Raw genomic sequence first — 19,334 nt, forward strand, 5'->3', positions numbered from 1 at the left:
TATTGTACTAAAAGCTTTAAAATAATTTAAATCAATTTAAAAAAAAAATTAACGTGTCTTTGATGTCTTTTATATTTTTTTTTATCTATCAATTTATACGATACTGATAAAAATAATTATCTGTAAGTTAATAATAGTGTCAGCTGGCAGTTCTTACACTACTTCAAGATATATATCACCGTTATCAAGATCATTAATCATCATTAGTTGCCGGGTAGTGATGTTGACACCAGAATAAGTGAATATTTAACAATAAAATCCAAACTTTAATTTATTATTTATTGAGTAAGAAAAAAAAAATTAAGTTTTAGTCAAACATCGGTAGATTAAAATGTGTAAATAGTTTAATCTCAATAGCCTTGTTTTGTTACAATAGTGTCAAGATTAATACAAACTTATAGAGACAATTAAAAAAAAAATCTATATATTTAAATTTACGCTACAATTTATAACTTTAGTATTTTATTTGTACTGTGGACTGAGTTAAGAGATAAAAGATATAAATGGTAAGTAAACACGTATATTTTTTTTATTGTAATGCTGGTCATTAATTTATGTAACGAAGCTCGACATGAGACGCAACAATTGGCAATTTAACTGATGATGATCCATCATGCCAATCAATTGTCGTTTCCAGTGTGAACAGCAAATAGACAGATAAAACTTTTTCTGGTGGGAGTTCATGTAATGACAATTATTGTTCTCTTGTCTGTTATCATCACAATAATTACAAAGGAAGGGATTATATCATATAAAATATATAATAATAATAATAATGACTTGTTACAAGTCTACTTAATGACTGCTCATTAAAAGTTACGTCAAAATGACAATTACTATATCAATGTTTTGTAGTATTGTGAAATTATTTTTAAAAAATATGAATATTAATATATAGTAATTAGATAGTAATGTGTAGGGTCAGCTATCTCTTGACATTATTTATTTATTGTCTTTAGTTACTACATATAAATTTTTTAAATTTAAATTATCGTGATCTATTTTTTAAATTTATGACTTATGGGCTGAGGAATTTTAATTACTGATATGTCTGATGAATTTTATAGTAGATAATGATAAATGTGTATATTAATATGAAAGTACAAGTGGTCAATTAAACTTTTATAAATAAATTCTATTATTATATATTTATTACTCTGCTGTAACTTAACTTCCGCGTTAGTGTCATCAGACGGAAACGGAGTATACACGCGTTTTTATACAAGAGGAGTAGATTCAATTGTAAGTGTTCAGTGGAATTAAATTGTATCAGTGGAGAGCATTAGTGTGAATTAAATAACAGCTTGGTAATGATCGAGATAAAGCGTAACGACTGTCAAAGCGATTTTTTTTTAATGTGTAATATAACAGTACACTTTTAAAAATTTTTATTTAAATAAATATAGATTTCGGTAGTTTACATCAATAAGTAAGAGAGTCAAATTTTAAAAAAAGTTTTGACAATTTGTTTATTTAAAAATTTAAATTTTTCCCGCGAATTTTAAATTATCGAGTGCGACAAAAATATTGGAAATTTTCCAAGTATTAAATTAATTATCATATTTAATTATTTGAATTTATGACAGTTTCATATATTTTTTGTCTGTAATCAGCCCACCGTACCCTCAAAAAAGTTTATACTTAAATTTTCAAAATTATGTGATAAGAATTTTTAAAAATTAAGATACTAAAAATAGTTGACATCAAAAAAAAATTTTTTTTTAAATGAACAAGTAAAATAAAAATTGACAAAAATTAACAAATGGATGTCAAAATATTTTTGTGACCGAAAAACAGTCAGATATCTGTCACCCTCAGTATCATTTAAAATTTATGACAGCCTAGAAAAAATAATCCAAGTAAAATGTCAAAGCTAGATAATTAAATATTTAAAATAAAATGAAATATATTTGTTTTATATATTAACCAATCGTAATCTTTCGTCCTTGGCGGGTTTTTATCCTCGACAACTCTCGATTATCATCGTGTGATCGTGATTGTATCTTACATCCAGTGAATTGCTGAACGTGGATCGAGAACGAGAAAACTATACCTACTTGTCAGCTTTTGTATTTCACAGTATCGATATCATATATGTATACATATATATATATATATAAATACCAGTGTTGTGTGGGTAAGGGTATTTGTCATACACTGTTACACCCGGAGTAACTGGACACTCGGCTACTCGGCATTCGGCCATTCGTAAGCAGTAACACCAGCAAGACACATCAGTAGCAATGTCTTCCAATAGTAGAAGACAAAATAATTATTTATCATCATCGTCGTTGTGTTCCAGTGAATGTTACAAATATTAATTTGAGTGAAAAAGGTTACTCGAGGGCAACACAAATAAATTACATATAATAAAGACGCGGGTTTTTTGTCTTGTCTATTTTTTAACGACCGTCTCTCTCACTTGGCCACGCTGACTTTTCACGATACGCCGCCACCGCTGCTGATAGTTTACAGTTTACTTACACTACCTCGATATAGGTTGCGAAATTAAATTACTCTGTGAGTTAACTCATATTATTTAATATTATTTTTTGTGTCATACATATATACATATCACTAATTTAATATTTGTCATTATGACACCGCAAGTTTCTTGTACGAGTCTACGGTTTGCCGGATTAAAAAAACGTGCAGTTTACTTAATTTTAAATTATCATTCATGGCATTATTTTATAAATTATATACATGTATATATTTTTTTTAGTTTGATGGTGAAAGCTATTGGGTTTGCTGCTTGTGAAGAAAACTTGATCAGTTAAATTGTTGATTTATTTATCGGAGAGAACTGGGATAAAGGTTAATCACGAAGATGGAGAATAATTCTATGGACCAGTTTTGCGGCTCTACATTTTGGGTATGATATTTTTTTTTTTTTTTTAATAGTGATTAGATAGAAATATGTAGGATTTTGTCTGCTTTTTTTACTACATAAGTGTGTAAAAAAATTGATAAAAGATTATGGAAATGGTAGAAATTTTATGATGCTAAAAGTAGCAGGCATTTAAAATAAACAGGCAATGATACTGAAGTTAGCAGACGTCTGATAATTTTTGGATTTTCCTTTAGATGGTAAATTTAAAGAAAAAAAATTTGAAAAAATTGCACCTGCAGTTTTTTAAATTTTCTACGTGTGCATATTTTTAGTTTATTTTTTTGCAATTGATTTTTTGAAAAACAAAAATTCAAAAATTTTTAAATTTTTAAATCATCTGTTATGATCCTGAAGTTGGCAGACAATTAAAAATTTTCGAATTTTTGTTTTTCAAAAAATCAATTGCAAAAAAATAAACTAAAAATATGCACACGTAGAAAATTTTAAAAACTACAGGTCCAATTTTTTCAAATAATTTTTTTTTTTATGGTTTATCGTCTAAAAAAAAATCCAAAAATTATTAGACGTCTGCCAACTTCAGAAAATACATGTGGAGAATTTTATAAAATTTTTTTTATTGCAACTTGGTCATTAAAAACTCGTAAAATAATTAGATGTCGGCAACTCTCAGTATTATGAAATTATGAAGAATTTGATTTGTAGACAAATCAGATAAATATTTTGTAATTACCGATGAGTGATTTTATTTAATAACTAAAAAAATAATTTTGTAAAGAATATTTGGACACCAGTTCGGTTTACGACTGCAATAAAATACAGATTATAATTTAATTATAAAATTACAGATCAGTATTGCGGCCCTGAAAGACGTAAATTCTCATAAAATAAAAATAAAAATTTATTAACTTTGTTTTTAGGATTCAAACTTAACTTGGTACACCGAGGACCCAGAGATAACGCCGTGTTTTCAAAAATCGGTGCTGGTATGGGCACCGTGCATATTCCTCTGGGTATTTTCGTTGCTGGAAACGTATTATCTGATAAACAGCAAAAGAAAAAATATTCCTTATACCTGGAAGTTTATTTCCAAAGGAGTACTTACAATTGTTCTTATAGTACTTAGTGTTGTTGATTTAGCAGTAGCGATACATAATAGCAATTATACGACAGTTTTCAATGTTGACTATTACACGCCGTTTATTAAAATCATTACCTTTGTAAGTATTATCAGTCTATCAGAGATAATTGAGCTGGAGTATTGCCGCGTTTACTTGATTCTATAAATAATTAATATTAATTACTTACAGGGTTTAGCATTATTATTGATGCATTACAATAGGAAATGTGGGATGCGAACTTCTGGATTGTTGTTTTTGTTTTGGTTCTTATTGGCCTGTTTTGGTGCCGTACAATTCAGAAGTCTTATCAGGGATTATAATAATCAAGTAAGTAAACAATAAATTTCAATTAATTAAGTAAATAAACAGGTAAAAAATATTTTTTCATTATACCAGCATCAAAACTCAAAGTTTCAGTGTCTCTACGGCCAGTAAAATCAAAACAATTTCAGTCTAATGCCGCAAGAGTATTAGAAAACGCCTAGATCATGAATGTCTTCAGTCAGCGGCAGAAACAAACTTGTTTTGTCCCGAGGGAACAAACAAATAGTATATTACATACCTAGGCCAGTAAAATAAGAAAAGTCTCGGAGCACATGTAATTGTTGGCCGAGGCGAAGCCGAGGCTGACAAACATGTGGTCTGAGGCTTTCTTTTTTACTGGCCAAGGTGCGTATACTATTTTTCTGCTCGACGAAGCCGGGAAGTTGCAACTTCGTTTAGGGCAGCGGCCCGAAAGTTGCCACTTTCCGGCCGGAGGGCAGAAAAAAAGTTTTTGCCTACTGACTGGTACTTGTCATTTTTTTAATAGTAATTTCATACCGTTAATTATATTTACGTAAATGACAGTTCTGTGACTGAGTTTTATAAAAATTTGTGTGAATAATAAATAGTATTTATAATTTCTGCTTAATTATAAATTACAAATGACAATTAACGCTTACGCTGATAGTAGAACTTGTCTCTGACTAGCTGCTGACACTGGAATTTTAAGTTCCAATGCAGGCAATCATGAAAAATCTAGTGTGTGACCCAGGATTGAACACGATTTCAAACTGCGAGTGATGTCAGCCTTCACCCTGGTCTGAAATCGTTTTGTTTCGTCCCCTGTCACACAATATACTAATAAATTAAATTATTTTTGTTTCTCTAAGCCTGAGCTGCCTTACTCTTTTGTATCATACATGATATATTATCCAGTGGTATTGGTATTACTATTGCTCAATTTTCTTGTGGATGCAGAGCCGAAATTTTCGCGATACGGGCAGGTGGAAAGGCCATGTCCGGAGCAAGCTGCGTCGTATCCATCAAGAATATTGTTCGCTTGGTTCGATGCACTGGCGTGGAAGGGTTTCAAAAAGCCCTTGACTACCTCTGACTTGTGGTCAATGAACCCGGAGGATACGGCAGCGGAAATCGTTCCTAAGTTCAATAAATACTGGACGAGAAATATTCAAAAATGCGACAAGTAAGTTTTTATGAATACTTCATCTTTATTATTGTCAAGTATTGTCTTACATTATTAATAAGTGTGTGTGTAATTGCTAACAAGGCTCTGTTGCAATTACTGTAGGTGAGAAAATATTTTTAATTATTTTTTTTTCGGTAATTTATCAGAGATCAGATTAAAATAAAATGACTTTTTTTTAAACAGCCAGGGTACCAAGGCCTCATTTCGCAAAGCCTCGGGCCAGGTCGACTTCGACAGTACCCGGAAGAGAAAAGTCGCGTCTGTTATTATACCTCTATACAAAATATTTGGTCCAACTCTTCTTTTTGGCGGGTTACTTAAATTATCACAGGATATAATGACGTTTATCAGTCCTCTAGTATTAGGGTACGTAATTTATTTATCAAGTAAATTTTAAATAAAAATACAGTACTAATTGTTTTTTAAAAATAATTACAGATTACTTATAAACTTTGTATCAGGAAAAGAAGAAATGTGGAAGGGTTATTTTTATTCCGTTCTTCTTCTGCTAACAGCAATATCTCAAACATTAGTCTTGTCGCAGTACTTCAACCGAATGTTTATCGTGGGCATGAGAATGCGCACAGCCCTTGTCGCGGCTATTTATCGTAAAGCGCTCAGAATGTCAAATGCCGCACGTAAAGAATCAACAGTGGGTGAAATAGTTAATTTGATGTCCGTGGATGCGCAACGATTCATGGACTTGATGCCCTACATCAACATGATCTGGTCAGCGCCTTTGCAAATCGGAGTTGCGCTTTACTTCCTCTGGGGTGAGCTAAATGCTGCTGTTTTTGCTGGTCTAGCTGTCATGATTGTTCTTATTCCAATAAACGCTTTTATCGCCAATAAAGTCAAGACTTTGCAGATAAAACAAATGAAGAGCAAAGACGAGAGAGTCAAACTTATGAATGAAGTATTAAACGGCATTAAAGTACTTAAATTATATGCATGGGAGCCGTCGTTTGAGCAGCAAATTTTGAAAATAAGAAGTAAAGAAATAAAAGTCCTCAAAGAAGCGGCTTACCTCAACGCGGGAACAAGTTTTATATGGTCCTGCGCTCCGTTTTTAGTTTCTTTCGTGTCATTTGCTACCTATGTCTACATTGACCCGGCAAATGTCCTGGACAGCAAGAAAGCTTTTGTGTCTTTGAGTTTATTCAATATCCTGCGGTTCCCGCTGTCGATGCTACCCATGGTAATAAGCAACTTTGTACAGGCGATGGTTTCTATCAAGCGAATAAATGCATACATGAATGGGGAAGAATTAGATCCAAATAACGTTCAACATGATCAGTCAGAATTACACCCATTGATAATTGAGAATGGGACTTTCATCTGGGACTCGGAGACTTCGGACAAGCCTACGTTGAAGAACATAAACCTCCAAGTGCAGCAAGGACAGTTGGTGGCTGTTGTGGGGACAGTTGGATCGGGTAAGAGTTCACTGATATCGGCTTTCCTTGGAGAAATGGAACGAATAAGCGGAAGAGTCAACACCAAAGGATCAATAGCTTACGTTGCTCAGCAAGCATGGATCCAAAACGCAACTTTGCAAGACAATATTTTATTTGGGAAACCCATGGACAAAGCTCTGTATGCCAAAGTAATTGATGCGTGTGCTCTTGGTCTGGATATCAAAATGCTGCCGGCTGGAGATCAAACGGAAATCGGCGAGAAAGGAATAAATTTATCTGGTGGGCAAAAACAAAGAGTTGCTCTTGCTCGGGCTGTTTACACTGACTGCGATATTTATTTTCTTGATGATCCTCTCAGTGCCGTTGACTCTCATGTCGGAAAGCATATTTTTGAAAATGTCATTGGACCCAGTGGTTTGCTAAAAAAAAAGACACGTGTGCTTGTAACTCATGGTATTACTTACTTGCCGGAAATCGATAATATTGTTGTGTTAAAAGACGGCGAGATAACGGAAAGCGGGACATACAAACAGTTGATGGAAAAACGAGGAGCTTTTGCTGATTTTCTTATTCAACATCTTCAAGAAGTTAAGCCTGAGGATGTGCCGGAAACTGAGCTGACGGAAATTAAACAGCAACTTGAGTCGACTATCGGACCAGAAGAACTTCAACAGAAATTAACAAAAGCACGATCTAGATTGTCGATCACTCACAGCGAGTCTGGATCCATTGATCAGAAATCATTGACCGGTTCTTTACACAGACAACAATCCATAGACAGTCAAAAATCGGTTAATATCATGCGCAGTTCTAGCATCAAGGATAATTCACTTACCGTCAAAGCCGGTGAGAAAATAATTGAAGCTGAAAAAACAGAAACCGGAAGTGTAAGTATTTTGTTTAAAAAATCTACAGCTAAATTTAACCAAACGATAATTTAAAAATTTTTTTTCTTTTATTCAGGTAAAATTACGTGTCTACGCTCATTATTTAAAATCAATCGGTTGGTTTTTGTCAATATCGACAATAATAATGAACGCCATTTTCCAATCGTTCAGTATTGGATCAAACATCTGGATCAGTGACTGGTCTAATGACAAGACAGTTGTTGTCAATGGAACAGTTGATGACACTAAAAAACTTACGTATGTCTCTGTGTACGGAGCTCTAGGTCTAGGTCAAGGTATGTAATCTCTCTCAGTATTAACTGGCAGCTAATTTGAATTAATTTAATTTAACAAAAAATAAAAGCAACTATGGTCTCATCGAGGTTCGATTCTGAAGAGCAGTTTCGTTGCCTTTAGTCCAAAAACTCTTATTCCATGGCCGGCATCGCTAGTTGATTTAATTAAAATCTAATTATGATGATCGCAACTCCCATTCTAACGAAAACATACCACAGGAAGCACGATAATTAATAAGCAGACGATAAATATATTTAATAGTCCGTTAAATAATTAACTCGTTTTCTTCCCACTCGAATTAACAATTACGATTAGAGCGAGTGTGGTTTGCTGTGTTTTTGAAGGCGCGGCCAGTATTGTCACTTACATTTATTTTTATTTATTTATTTATTTACTTTAACTGTAGTTTTGATAAATTTATTTACACATACCTCAGTAGTATTGTGGTATATTTTTACAAGTTAATATATTTAATGCAATATGCGCATGTCTATAAATATAAATATATATTCTTGTCATCTTGAATTTTATCCCTTAGGGACGTAGCTCTAGTAGACAACTAATTTGCTGCTTCTTGATATTAAACAGTTGACTCTATGCATGGTCATCTCTAACGGTATATTTTTATATACAATCATTTAAATCTATCACGATATTTATTGACAAAAAAATAATTTATGAAACTTTAAATTCAGGGAAACTAATGGTTACTGTATATATTTTTTTTATTATTATTTTGAAAATGAATTTCAGCGATTTTTGTGCTTGTGGCACAGCTGATTTCGGCTGTTGGCTGTCTGCGAAGCAGTAAAACGCTGCATGATGAATTATTATCTGGCGTACTACGTTTACCTATTGGATTTTTCGATACGACGCCGTCTGGCAGACTATTAAATCGTTTTGGCAAGGACGTTGATGTTGTCGACAATGTATTACCGATGAATCTTAGAACATGGTTACTTTGCCTCGCAGGGGTACGTGAGATTTTTAAAAATTGATCTCACAATAACTCTAAATGCCGTATCACACTTTTTATTTACATTTTTATTTATTTATTTTCGTAAATTCATATTTTTTTATTACACAGAAAAAAATTATTTCTTGGCGCAAGAGAAATTTTTTATTGAGATGAAAACAAAAATTTTCTACGGACCAGAAACATTTTTTCTTGGCTTAAAAAAAATTTTTCCCGCTCTAATAAAATTTTCGTTTTCAACTCATAATGCGACAAATTTCTTAAGGCAATTAAAAATTGTTTTGCGTTAAGAAATCCTTTTTTCTGTGGATAAATTCACAATTTAAAATATTGATACGACGTATCACGGTCCACCAATGAGTACTGTGTTTTGCCGTAGAGTAGATTTTATTATTTTGTTTATTTGTTAACTAATATTATTCGTTTTATTTAGCTAACACATACTTTTATTATTATTATTTGTTTGCATCCTGTTATTTTATTATTTTATTTATCAAATAATACTAGTTGCACCTTCAGCACGGTTAAATCCATACTCCTCATATCAGTCAATTTTTATCATACGTCAATTCATCAGTAGGTACCGGAGTCTAATCACTACCCTGATAGCCACTCTCTTTTAAAAAACTTGCTGTTCATTTTTGTCGGCCAGGTTGACGTCAAGTTCTGCTGTTCCCAGTTTTTACTACTCGAGCTGCAAGTTGACGTAAATCTGCAGCCGTAATAGGAATGCGTTTAATCAGAAAGTCGAGAGAAAAAACTTGAATTTAAAATTTTACTTATAAATTGACTGCAAGTTACCGTCAACTCTTTGCAGTTATCTCATTTCGATTGTAGATTTCCGTCAACTTGCGACAAAATGGCTATCAGGGCAGGTCCCCGTTATCCCCATTTTATCTATAATAATAATAGTGTTGAAAATAAAAATAGTGTAGAGATGAGAGTAAAAAATGACGTCAATTGTTTCAGCAGATCATCAATAATGTTACTCTTTTTCTTTATTTTTTTTTTAAACACTTTCTAGGTATTTTGTCAATCCTTATATCGGTAAATTTGGCAATAGGATCAGTTAGAGCATGCGTTAAAATGTTTCAACAATTATTGGTGCAAGTGCTACGCAATCCTATGTCATTTTTTGACAGCACACCGGCAGGTCGTCTGTTGAATCGGTTTGGTAAAGATACAGACGTCGTTGACAATATTATACCAATTAATCTACGATCTTGGCTAAATTGTTTTTTCTCGGTATGATCTCTCATATCAGCAAAATTTTATATATTTTATTCGTTGCATTTTGAAGCTTTGAAAAATTATATTTTTTTAATAAAGCGCGCATTGATTTTAATGAAAATGCGCTGGGGAAATAAAATGCTTGCGTTGCTTCCTGATTTTGAAAAAAACTACGGATTATATATAAGAAAAAAAAAAAAAATAGAATATCATTAAATCATAACTCATCACAATCATTATGGCGATTTTTTTTTGTTGACTAATCTCTCCAATGGGTTTTTTTTTAAATATTCCAGATTGTACACGCAAAGAAATTTACTTATTGAAATAACAGAAGATGGAGTTGCAAAAAAAATTATTTTAGTTACAAATTCCGATGAAATCAAAATTTTTACTTGATCCTAAAATTCTACACAAGAATCCATTAATTTAAAAAAAAATTAAAATTTCCACAACTCGTCTTCCGTTGCGTCAATAAATTTTTTTCTGCGTGTTATTTTTTGTACTTAACTTGCTAATGCATTATGATGTATGGCTAGTAATTAACAAATTGGTTTAAAAAAAAAAAAAAAAAGAAACGAAAGGACTAAAAGAAGAGTGGATGGTTGTTCTGAAGATGTAGTTATTGTGTTACAGTCCTATCTGTGGTATTCTCATCAATGTTTATATACGTTGGTACCCTGAGATCATCCTCAGCAATGATGCGTGAGGCTCTGCTCAACATAATGCGTGCTCCCAGTTCTTTCTTCGATACAGTACCCACCGGCCGGATACTAAGCCGTTTCAGTGGCGATGTAGACGTCATGGACTCAAAACTACCCTTATCCATTGTACAGTGGCTACCCTGTTGTTTGAGGGTAAGCTTTCATACGCGATCATTATCATGGTCTCATTATGCATAACTAGATCTCATTTATTTTACTTATATATTTTTATTTATTTACATTTTTATCTGTGTTGCATGCCAGTAGTTTTGGTAAAATTATTGCACTTGAGCATGCACTCTCATTTTAAATCAGCTGATGACGGATACAATTATACTCTTTATTATGCCTGATTATTTATCATTTCTAGCCAAGTATCTGCTTAAGTTATCATTTGCTATGAGAGTTTGAACCCTATCTAGTCTTACTGTATTTTTAAAATAATAATTTAACATTTATATCATTTTATTTATTTCCTACGAACTAAACTACAAGTTTCATTATTTTTAACTAATAAAAGTATCACATGGTTTAATTCATTTTGAAATTTTAAGGTCATTCTTAATGACCCCAATTTTTGAAAATATTCAAAGGCTTTAAACTGCCGCCCGTATTTAAATTTTATTAGTTAATTAAAAAATTAATTACAGGATATCATTTAGGAGTTGAATAAATTTGAGTAAAATCTTGATGTCAAATTTCATTTGATCCCTAATTGATGACAACTGAGTAATTTTTTTTCAAATCTAAATTTCGGCGGCAATAAAATTTAAATGCAGTGACGACAATTGAGTCAGTGAATATTTTTTAAAAAATGCGGGGCACTTTCTAAGAATGCACTTGAATAATAATAATAAAAAAAATTAGTGTAATATAACAATAAAAAATTGATATCTACGAAATGCATGGCACAGCAAACTTCACTCCCTTGCCTAGTGGTGGCAATTAATTTAAACTTAACAATTTAAAATTTAAGTACTAGTATAATAATAACATTTAATAAGACGTGATTCAAAAAATGATCGCTGTCACAGTGAGCGGAAAAAAAATTATTGTTAAAATGATGCTGCGGTTAAAATTATTGGCGGCGTCTTGTTGTAGCGGTGACGAGTTTTTTCTGCGATTTGGCTCCACAGCTGGGCTGCTGGCTGGCTGCACGTCAGATGCATCTGGTAATGCTTCGGGGGGTAATGCGTGCATCATTGACCTTCTTTGATACTACTCCTACTGGTCGCATTATCTCCAGATTTGCTAAAGATGTCGACGTGCTGGACACTTCGCTTCCGCAGCAAATTTCTGATAGCTTCTATTGTCTGTTCGAGGTAATTTTACACTAATGAAAAATTCAAATTTCAGTATCAATTGTAGAAACTCAAGTTTTATTTATGGGACATGCAGAAAATTACGATAGTATTTAAATATTATAATTTGTTAGTATAATTGTGTCCGTCTCATTTGGTAGCGGTATTAAAATTATTATTTAAGTGGATTATGCTTGGGCTTAATAATATACTTAAGGCATAAGGTGTTAGATTATAAGTCTCAATAATAATAATTAAGTATTATTTAATTAACTAAGCTACGATAAATATTATTGGTACATGTTGGTGGGCCTTAAGTGTTTTTTGTTCACTTTTTTACATCAGTAATTTATATCAAGCACAGCTTTGCATGTTAATATTACTATTTATTTATTTTCTCATTCATTAAATATTTTACGTAATGGTCTCAATATTTTGCTTTTTCACAGATTAGTTATTTTAAATGGTATCGTTTGTATAATTGCTTTTTTTTTTTTAAATTAATTCTAAATTAACATACGAATTACAGGTGATTGCTACACTTGTAGTAATAAGTTACAGTACTCCGATATTTATATCGGTGATAGTACCTATTGGTGTCATTTATTATTTCATTCAACGTTTTTACGTTGCGACGTCACGTCAATTAAAACGTTTAGAATCAGTATCCAGATCTCCTATTTATTCTCATTTTGGTGAATCCATAACAGGTATTTATTTTATTATTTTTTATAATTAATTATAATAATGCTAATTATTATTATTATTATTATTATTATTATTATTCAGGTGCTCAAACAATACGTGCATTTAATGTACAAGAAAGATTTATCTATGAATCAGAACGTCGAGTTGATTTCAATCAAATTTGTTACTACCCAAGTATTATAAGTAATAGGTACGTTAAAAAATATTTAAAAAAAAAAATACCACTTGTACAATTAGCGCTTTTGATTTATGATTATAAATTTTTTAATTCAAAGATGGCTGGCGGTGAGATTAGAAATGTTGGGCAACATGATAATATTTTTTGCCGCAATATTTTCTGTACTTGGAAGAGACTCATTGAGTCCTGGTCTTGTTGGTCTGTCAATTAGTTACGCACTTCAGATAACGCAGACATTAAATTGGCTCGTGAGAATGACATCAGACGTCGAGACAAATATCGTCGCTGTTGAAAGAATAAAAGAGTACGGAGAGACACCACAGGAAGCCGCATGGGAAATTCCTAGTACGGCTCCACCAAAAGATTGGCCTTCAGAAGGCTGCGTCGAGTTTCGTGACTACAAAGTCCGCTACCGAGAGGGTCTCGATCTTGTGCTCAACGGGATAAGTTTTGCCGTGAACGGCGGCGAGAAGATTGGAATTGTCGGCCGTACCGGAGCCGGCAAATCTTCTTTGACGTTGTCGCTATTCAGAATAATTGAGGCCGCTGGAGGTAAAATATTCATCGACGGCATCGACATATCCGAGCTCGGTCTCCATGCATTGAGATCAAGGCTCACAATTATTCCTCAGGACCCAGTTCTCTTCTCAGGCACTCTGCGTCTCAATTTGGATCCCTTTGACTCACACACTGATGAACAAATTTGGCAGGCGCTCGAACACGCGCACTTGAAAACGTTTGCCAAAACTCTTCCCAATGGACTCATGTACTCGGTGTCCGAGGGCGGGGACAATTTGAGCGTCGGTCAGCGGCAATTAATTTGTTTGGCTAGAGCTCTATTAAGAAAAACTAAAATTCTCATACTGGATGAGGCTACTGCTGCTGTGGATCTAGAGACAGACGATCTTATTCAACAGACTATCAAAGAAGAATTTAAAGACAGTACTGTTCTTACTATTGCTCACAGACTCAATACAATCGTTGATTCGGACAGGTACGGATTTTATTATTTACAAACGATTGAATAATTAATTAATTTAAACTAATTGCCATCTTAATTTTTCAGGGTAATTGTTTTAGATAAAGGAGTTATAACAGAGTTCGATAAACCGGAAGTTTTATTGCAAACACCGACCAGCGCATTTCACAGTATGGCTAAAGACGCCGGAATGGTCGCGTAATTTATCAATAAATTTTAATTAATATTATTTTTTATCATTAAATAAATATTTTTATTCACCAAAAAAACGCACACTCCATTTCTTCAGTGCGTTGGTAACAGATGAGATATTTCACACAGCATATGAAGAAAGTATTAAATTTAAAATACTCGGCGAATTAATTTTAAAAAATATTTAAATCAAAATTGTCATTGTATTTAAATTATAAATTTAACCTCAGCCGTTTAACTTAAATAGGCCAGATTGCTACTTAACCGAAAGTTATTACATTGACTACTGCCAATCTAGTAATTAAAAAAATTAACTACTTAATTAATTAATTAATATTATTGTTTAATAATCTATCACTGAGATTTCAAATAATTAGTCTGTCTTGTTTTTATTATTGTTATCACTTCAATTGTCTTTTATTGCCGACTATGTATAATTTTATATTTATTTATAATTTTTATTTGTATACTTACTTTTTTTTGTAATTTATAATTATCGAAAAAATATCACGAACTAGGGATAGATTGTCATAAATTTGTTTTATTTTTGGTATAATATAAATTATTATTACAATGCACATTTTGCCTTTTATCAAGTGATAAAATAAGAATTTTTAAGTACAATCTAGTAATAATTGAAATTTATGGGCATTCTCAGATAGTGCCTCCACTTTTTAAAATTTTAAATTAAGTGTCAAAATTTTATTAATTAATTAGAAAATAATTTAAGTATTAATTATAAAAATGACAATTTCGCGGACAGAATTTTTAAAAAATTTCTTAGTTTTTATCAAGTAGAAGTTAAACGAAATTTTTTGAATAAATTTAAACCTACAAAATTTGAAAGTTTGAATTTCCCAATTCCCATGATTTTACGGAAATTTATTTAAAAAATTTCCTTCAACTCCAAATTGATGACAACTTTGTAATTTTTTAAAATTCTATCCCAGCGGAATTGCAACTCCGTTGTCTTTTTTTTAATGAATGCTTCCATTTTTTTTTAATTATCTAATAAAATTTTAATATTTTAAAAAGTGAGGGCTGTCTGACAATGGTCTTAATTAACTGAACAAAAAAACTTCAAACGAATTACTATAATAATAATAATAACAATAATATTAGATAATTTTATTTTTAATGTAATTTAAAAAAAAAACGAATGTAGAATTTAATTACTAATTATTATTTACCACGTTATCAAAAGCTTGAAAATAATCTATTACACGTTATATTTTAATTACCTGACATGTAAATCCTTTTATTCAAAGTAGATAAGTTAAGTAGCGATAAAAGAAAAAAAATAAAAAAAATATTTGTACCTAATTATCATGTACTTACCTTTTATGTGGCAAGTACTTTTAATTAATTTATTAAAATAATACACTTCTATATATGAGCTCATATTTTATTTTTCGGTAATAAAAAAATTTTTAAAAAATATATTATTATATAGAAATATATAAGTTTTTAAAATTTAAAAAAAAAACAACCCATTAAACCATTTTTGGAAGCTCATTAATTAATTTAAGATTTTTTTTATACTTTATTGCAATTAAACATCTGACAAAGCGGTTTTAAATTAATTACACTCATTATCATTATTATTATTATTAATATTATTTATTTGTTCTTTAATTAAAAACTTTCAAAACTTTAATTCATTTTTTCTACTTTCAAATCTTGGCTAGTTGTCCGTTTATTTTATTACAGATTTTTTTTTTCTATATATATATATATTTTTATTTGTGTAAAAATCAACGCATTTTTATCTACACGTCGACATTTTTATCCTGGAAATTAATATGTACTCTGGCAGACATATAGAAATATTAATACCGCGGGTTTAATTAAATTGAATTAAAAAAAAAAGTTAATGAAAGAATTAAAAAAAAAATAAATGACGTAATTGATCTAGATTTTGTACTTTGGTACGACAAAGTTATAATGAAAATTAATTATAAAATCTATTTGAATTAATTAATTTAATACGTATTTAAAGAGATTATTATCGTACATAAAATTAATCAGTTTTCTTACTGACTTTATCTTTCGTACTCGCAACAGCGACTTGTTTTTTCGAAGCCTGATCCGCTTCCATTTCGCCCGAGTAACCGAACTCGTTAACTCTCGACAGATCGGTTTTGTAGATCCATCGCTGATATAAAAATATAAAGAAGACTATGTCGTCACGGAAACAACCTAGTCGATACAGCGTCGGCATTTTAATAATGAAAGCAAATATGTCGTCGATGAATGTATTTAAAAATTTGTAGGACAACATGCGCCAGGGAAGATGAGCTACGCTTTTTAATTTGTAATTTATAAATAATTGCGGCGTCATCATTATGAACCCGAATGTCAGCAAGAAACCGTAGAGCATATTGAGTACCCACGAGTACCAGCCTTTGTGCTCTAAATACATCAATGAGTAAATCGCGTATCCGCCGAGAAGAGGATACAGAGCCCAGGATAGATATTTGAAAGCGAGTCTGTCGTATTCTTTGGTCGAGCTCTCGACATATGATCCCTTGTCGCGGAAGGACACGCTGGGAAATATTCCTAGAATTTTTCTGCTCCTGTCTAAACTGATGTCCACGACTTTGTTGATCTTCCAGATTTCAATACACAGTCCGATACCGCAGCTCAGACGGATCAGAGTGTTGGTCTCGTTGTCCAGGACGTAGAGCAGCACGACCAGGGATTGAAAGACGTTGAAAAAGACTGAACGTACTGACAAACCTTCCAATGATTTTCTATTATTCCAGAATTGAATATCTGCAATAAAAAATTTTATAAGTTTATTGTCAAGTTCAAGTCTGATGTATTTTTATTAATACTTAATTTAAATCCTTACCATTTTTAAATGCCAGAAATTCAAAGACGCTGTGCAAAATCGAAACGAAAATGGTCATTCCCAGTAAGTAGGGATTTGTTTCGAGGATTGTTTCTTTCAGAGTGTCCTGATCGCTGTCATCTTCATCAGCGACGTCTCCCATGAACGACGAGGTCCATTTATTCCTCATATTTTGCGCCGAGTACAGCTGCCACTTGAACAGGGACAGTGGCTGGTAAGTGAGTTGCAATTCCAGTTCCTTTACGGTGTCATTTAGCGGCTGATAATCGCGCTGCATGTTCCAAAAATCATTTACATAAATCGGTGGCTTGTAGAACGAGCCTCCCTGTATAAATTCAATGTATTCATTCAATGGAGGCGGAACTTGCCCTGACACCCAGTTGGTTTGATCTGTCACGAGGTTAATTGTTAAATTAGGATGCCAGTGGGACACTATTTCCTGGTCCATCAGCTCGGCTTTTTTTATTTCTTCTTCACTGGCAGTTGTCTGTCCAGTCAATAAATTGTGCCGCTTTTGATATTTTATCTTTTTGAATTTATTTACCATTTTTTTAGTATAGCACACGTGAGTCGCCGAATAAAGTTCTTTCCCATCCTTTGGATTTATCGATTTTCCCGCCTTTGTGGTGTAAATGTGTAAATAAATCGAGCCATTGTTTTTCAGTTGATTCGATGCTTCAAATTTGTGGCTAAAGAAACGAGTGCCGTCATGATTGGGTCCACTTGTCCAGTCGCCGTACACCAAACCCTTTTCTTGCCATATCAGCGCTTTTGAATCTTCAAACGAATTGAAAACTTCCGCCTCGGATAAAAATACATACAAGTCAAATAATGTCCCATTATCGTAGACATTGACTGCTGGATACTTTGGAACAACGCCATCGGTTGTTGCTGCTGATGTCGCAGGATCTGCAGCTGGTCTTCGGAAGAATGACGTGATAAAATATATAATCAATGACCTAATGATAAGTGATTTAAATACTGCTAAGAATGATTCCCATTTTGTTGGTTGATATTTTTGTCTTTGGGCGTCGATTTCAGCATTGATCTGAAATTTAAAAATTTAATTATTCAATTGAATTTTTTTTTAAATAGTCAGTTAAATTTTTAAAGTTTTTAATTGGGGATTTGGGTCATTGTTAAATAGTAGGGAGTGTACCAAAAATATTACTGATATAAATATAGAATTGAGATAAATTTTAGCAGAACAATCTAATTATTTCGTAGAGTAAATATACACGTGTACATAGCGACTAAAAATTATGACACGCAATTGATTACGTGTCCTTCCTAAATCTACAAGGATCAGCTAGACCTTGTGAGCTCATGAGATCATAGCTATCTACCAAGTAAACTATTTAAATTAAATTAATCCATGGGTAATATGAGTAACTGACAAAAACAAAATTTATAAAAAACTTACGTCTCTCTCTGGATTTTCATCTACGACGGCAACTTGGCCGTTTTCTTGTGGATTTTCCATTTCACTTGATACATTTGCTTCTACACGATTATCACCGTCATTCGCGGTGTCCGCCATCTTTAAATCTTTTGAAGTTTACTTTGCGATAAACAGACACTTGGCTCGTCCGTTTGTTAAATTCCTGTCGTCGTGTAAATTAATTTTACCGACTGATGATATTTTTTTTTTTATTTTACATTTTGACTTTCAAACTTTTTTTTTTATAACAAAAAAAAATATTTTATTTAAAAATTATTTGATTTGCAACAAAATGGCGGCAACTAATTCGCAGACTTTTATTTAATTAAAATAATAATTAACCGGATGTAAAATATCTGTCACTTTCAAAAGTTCAATAAGTGTTCAATTTTTAATGATACTGAAGTTAGCCGACGTCTAATGATTTTTGAATTCTTTTTAAAATGATAAATTATGAGTTTTTGACCACGTGAGCCGTGAGCCAGTAAAAAAGAAATCTATGTCACGATTACGAGTAAAATGAATGATAAATTTCAAGGCCACTTGAAATTAATTTTCCAGGTATTTTACTCATCACTTTTCTTACCCGCTAAAATTTTATGAAATTCACATTTTCAAAGTGCGTCAGTACTTTTGTTTGTCTCTTTCCAAGTAGAAATTTCAAATTAATCAGTGCAGCCAACAAAATTTAAAAAGCCATCCATTGAAAATATTTAAAATTATTTC

General features: G+C 32.0%; 2 protein-coding genes across 8 annotated transcripts; one reads left to right on the forward strand and one right to left on the reverse strand.

The window, feature by feature from the left end:
* The first annotated feature begins 129 nt into the window (after nucleotides 1-129).
* Nucleotides 130-16,165, forward strand: LOC130668018 (multidrug resistance-associated protein 1). Of its 7 annotated transcripts, none has more exons than XM_057470000.1 (14): nucleotides 130-506; nucleotides 2,726-2,875; nucleotides 3,772-4,071; nucleotides 4,162-4,299; nucleotides 5,127-5,440; nucleotides 5,525-5,545; nucleotides 5,627-5,809; nucleotides 5,882-7,748; nucleotides 7,825-8,044; nucleotides 8,799-9,019; nucleotides 12,786-12,966; nucleotides 13,046-13,154; nucleotides 13,240-14,136; nucleotides 14,209-16,165. In XM_057470000.1, exons 2-14 carry the CDS (start codon nucleotides 2,831-2,833, stop codon nucleotides 14,321-14,323), a joined length of 4,611 nt encoding a protein of 1,536 aa, XP_057325983.1. In that variant the 5' UTR covers nucleotides 130-506; nucleotides 2,726-2,830; the 3' UTR covers nucleotides 14,324-16,165. The 7 variants fall into 7 exon arrangements, with proteins under 7 accessions (XP_057325983.1, XP_057325980.1, XP_057325978.1 ...); XM_057469997.1 differs by lacking the exon at nucleotides 130-506 and adding an exon at nucleotides 2,191-2,520; XM_057469995.1 differs by lacking the exons at nucleotides 130-506; nucleotides 8,799-9,019 and adding exons at nucleotides 2,191-2,520; nucleotides 10,046-10,266.
* Nucleotides 16,025-18,750, reverse strand: LOC130668019 (putative lipid scramblase CLPTM1). Its single transcript, XM_057470003.1, has 3 exons — nucleotides 18,591-18,750; nucleotides 17,168-18,215; nucleotides 16,025-17,088 (listed from the first exon to the last, which is right to left on the reverse strand). Exons 1-3 carry the CDS (start codon nucleotides 18,705-18,707, stop codon nucleotides 16,334-16,336), a joined length of 1,920 nt encoding a protein of 639 aa, XP_057325986.1. The 5' UTR covers nucleotides 18,708-18,750; the 3' UTR covers nucleotides 16,025-16,333.
* Between the last annotated feature and the right edge of the window lie 584 nt (nucleotides 18,751-19,334).

The sequence above is a fragment of the Microplitis mediator genome, chromosome 5 (assembly GCF_029852145.1).
Source record: "Microplitis mediator isolate UGA2020A chromosome 5, iyMicMedi2.1, whole genome shotgun sequence".
In the NCBI taxonomy this organism is placed as follows: domain Eukaryota; kingdom Metazoa; phylum Arthropoda; class Insecta; order Hymenoptera; family Braconidae; genus Microplitis; species Microplitis mediator.

Bases quoted from the DNA above. Each gene is read 5' to 3' on its own strand.
- LOC130668019 (XM_057470003.1), bottom strand. From the start codon at position 18,707: ATGGCGGACACCGCGAATGACGGTGATAATCGTGTAGAAGCAAATGTA. The intron at 18,216-18,590 runs GTAAGTTTTTTA...TTTAAATTTCAG, and splicing joins ATGAAAATCCAGAGAGAGAC to ATCAATGCTGAAATCGACGC. The intron at 17,089-17,167 runs GTAAGGATTTAA...TTTTTATTGCAG, and splicing joins ATTTCTGGCATTTAAAAATG to ATATTCAATTCTGGAATAAT.
- LOC130668018 (XM_057470002.1), top strand. From the start codon at position 2,831: ATGGAGAATAATTCTATGGACCAGTTTTGCGGCTCTACATTTTGG. The intron at 5,810-5,881 runs GTACGTAATTTA...AAATAATTACAG, and splicing joins ATCAGTCCTCTAGTATTAGG to ATTACTTATAAACTTTGTAT. The intron at 14,137-14,208 runs GTACGGATTTTA...TTAATTTTTCAG, and splicing joins ACAATCGTTGATTCGGACAG to GGTAATTGTTTTAGATAAAG.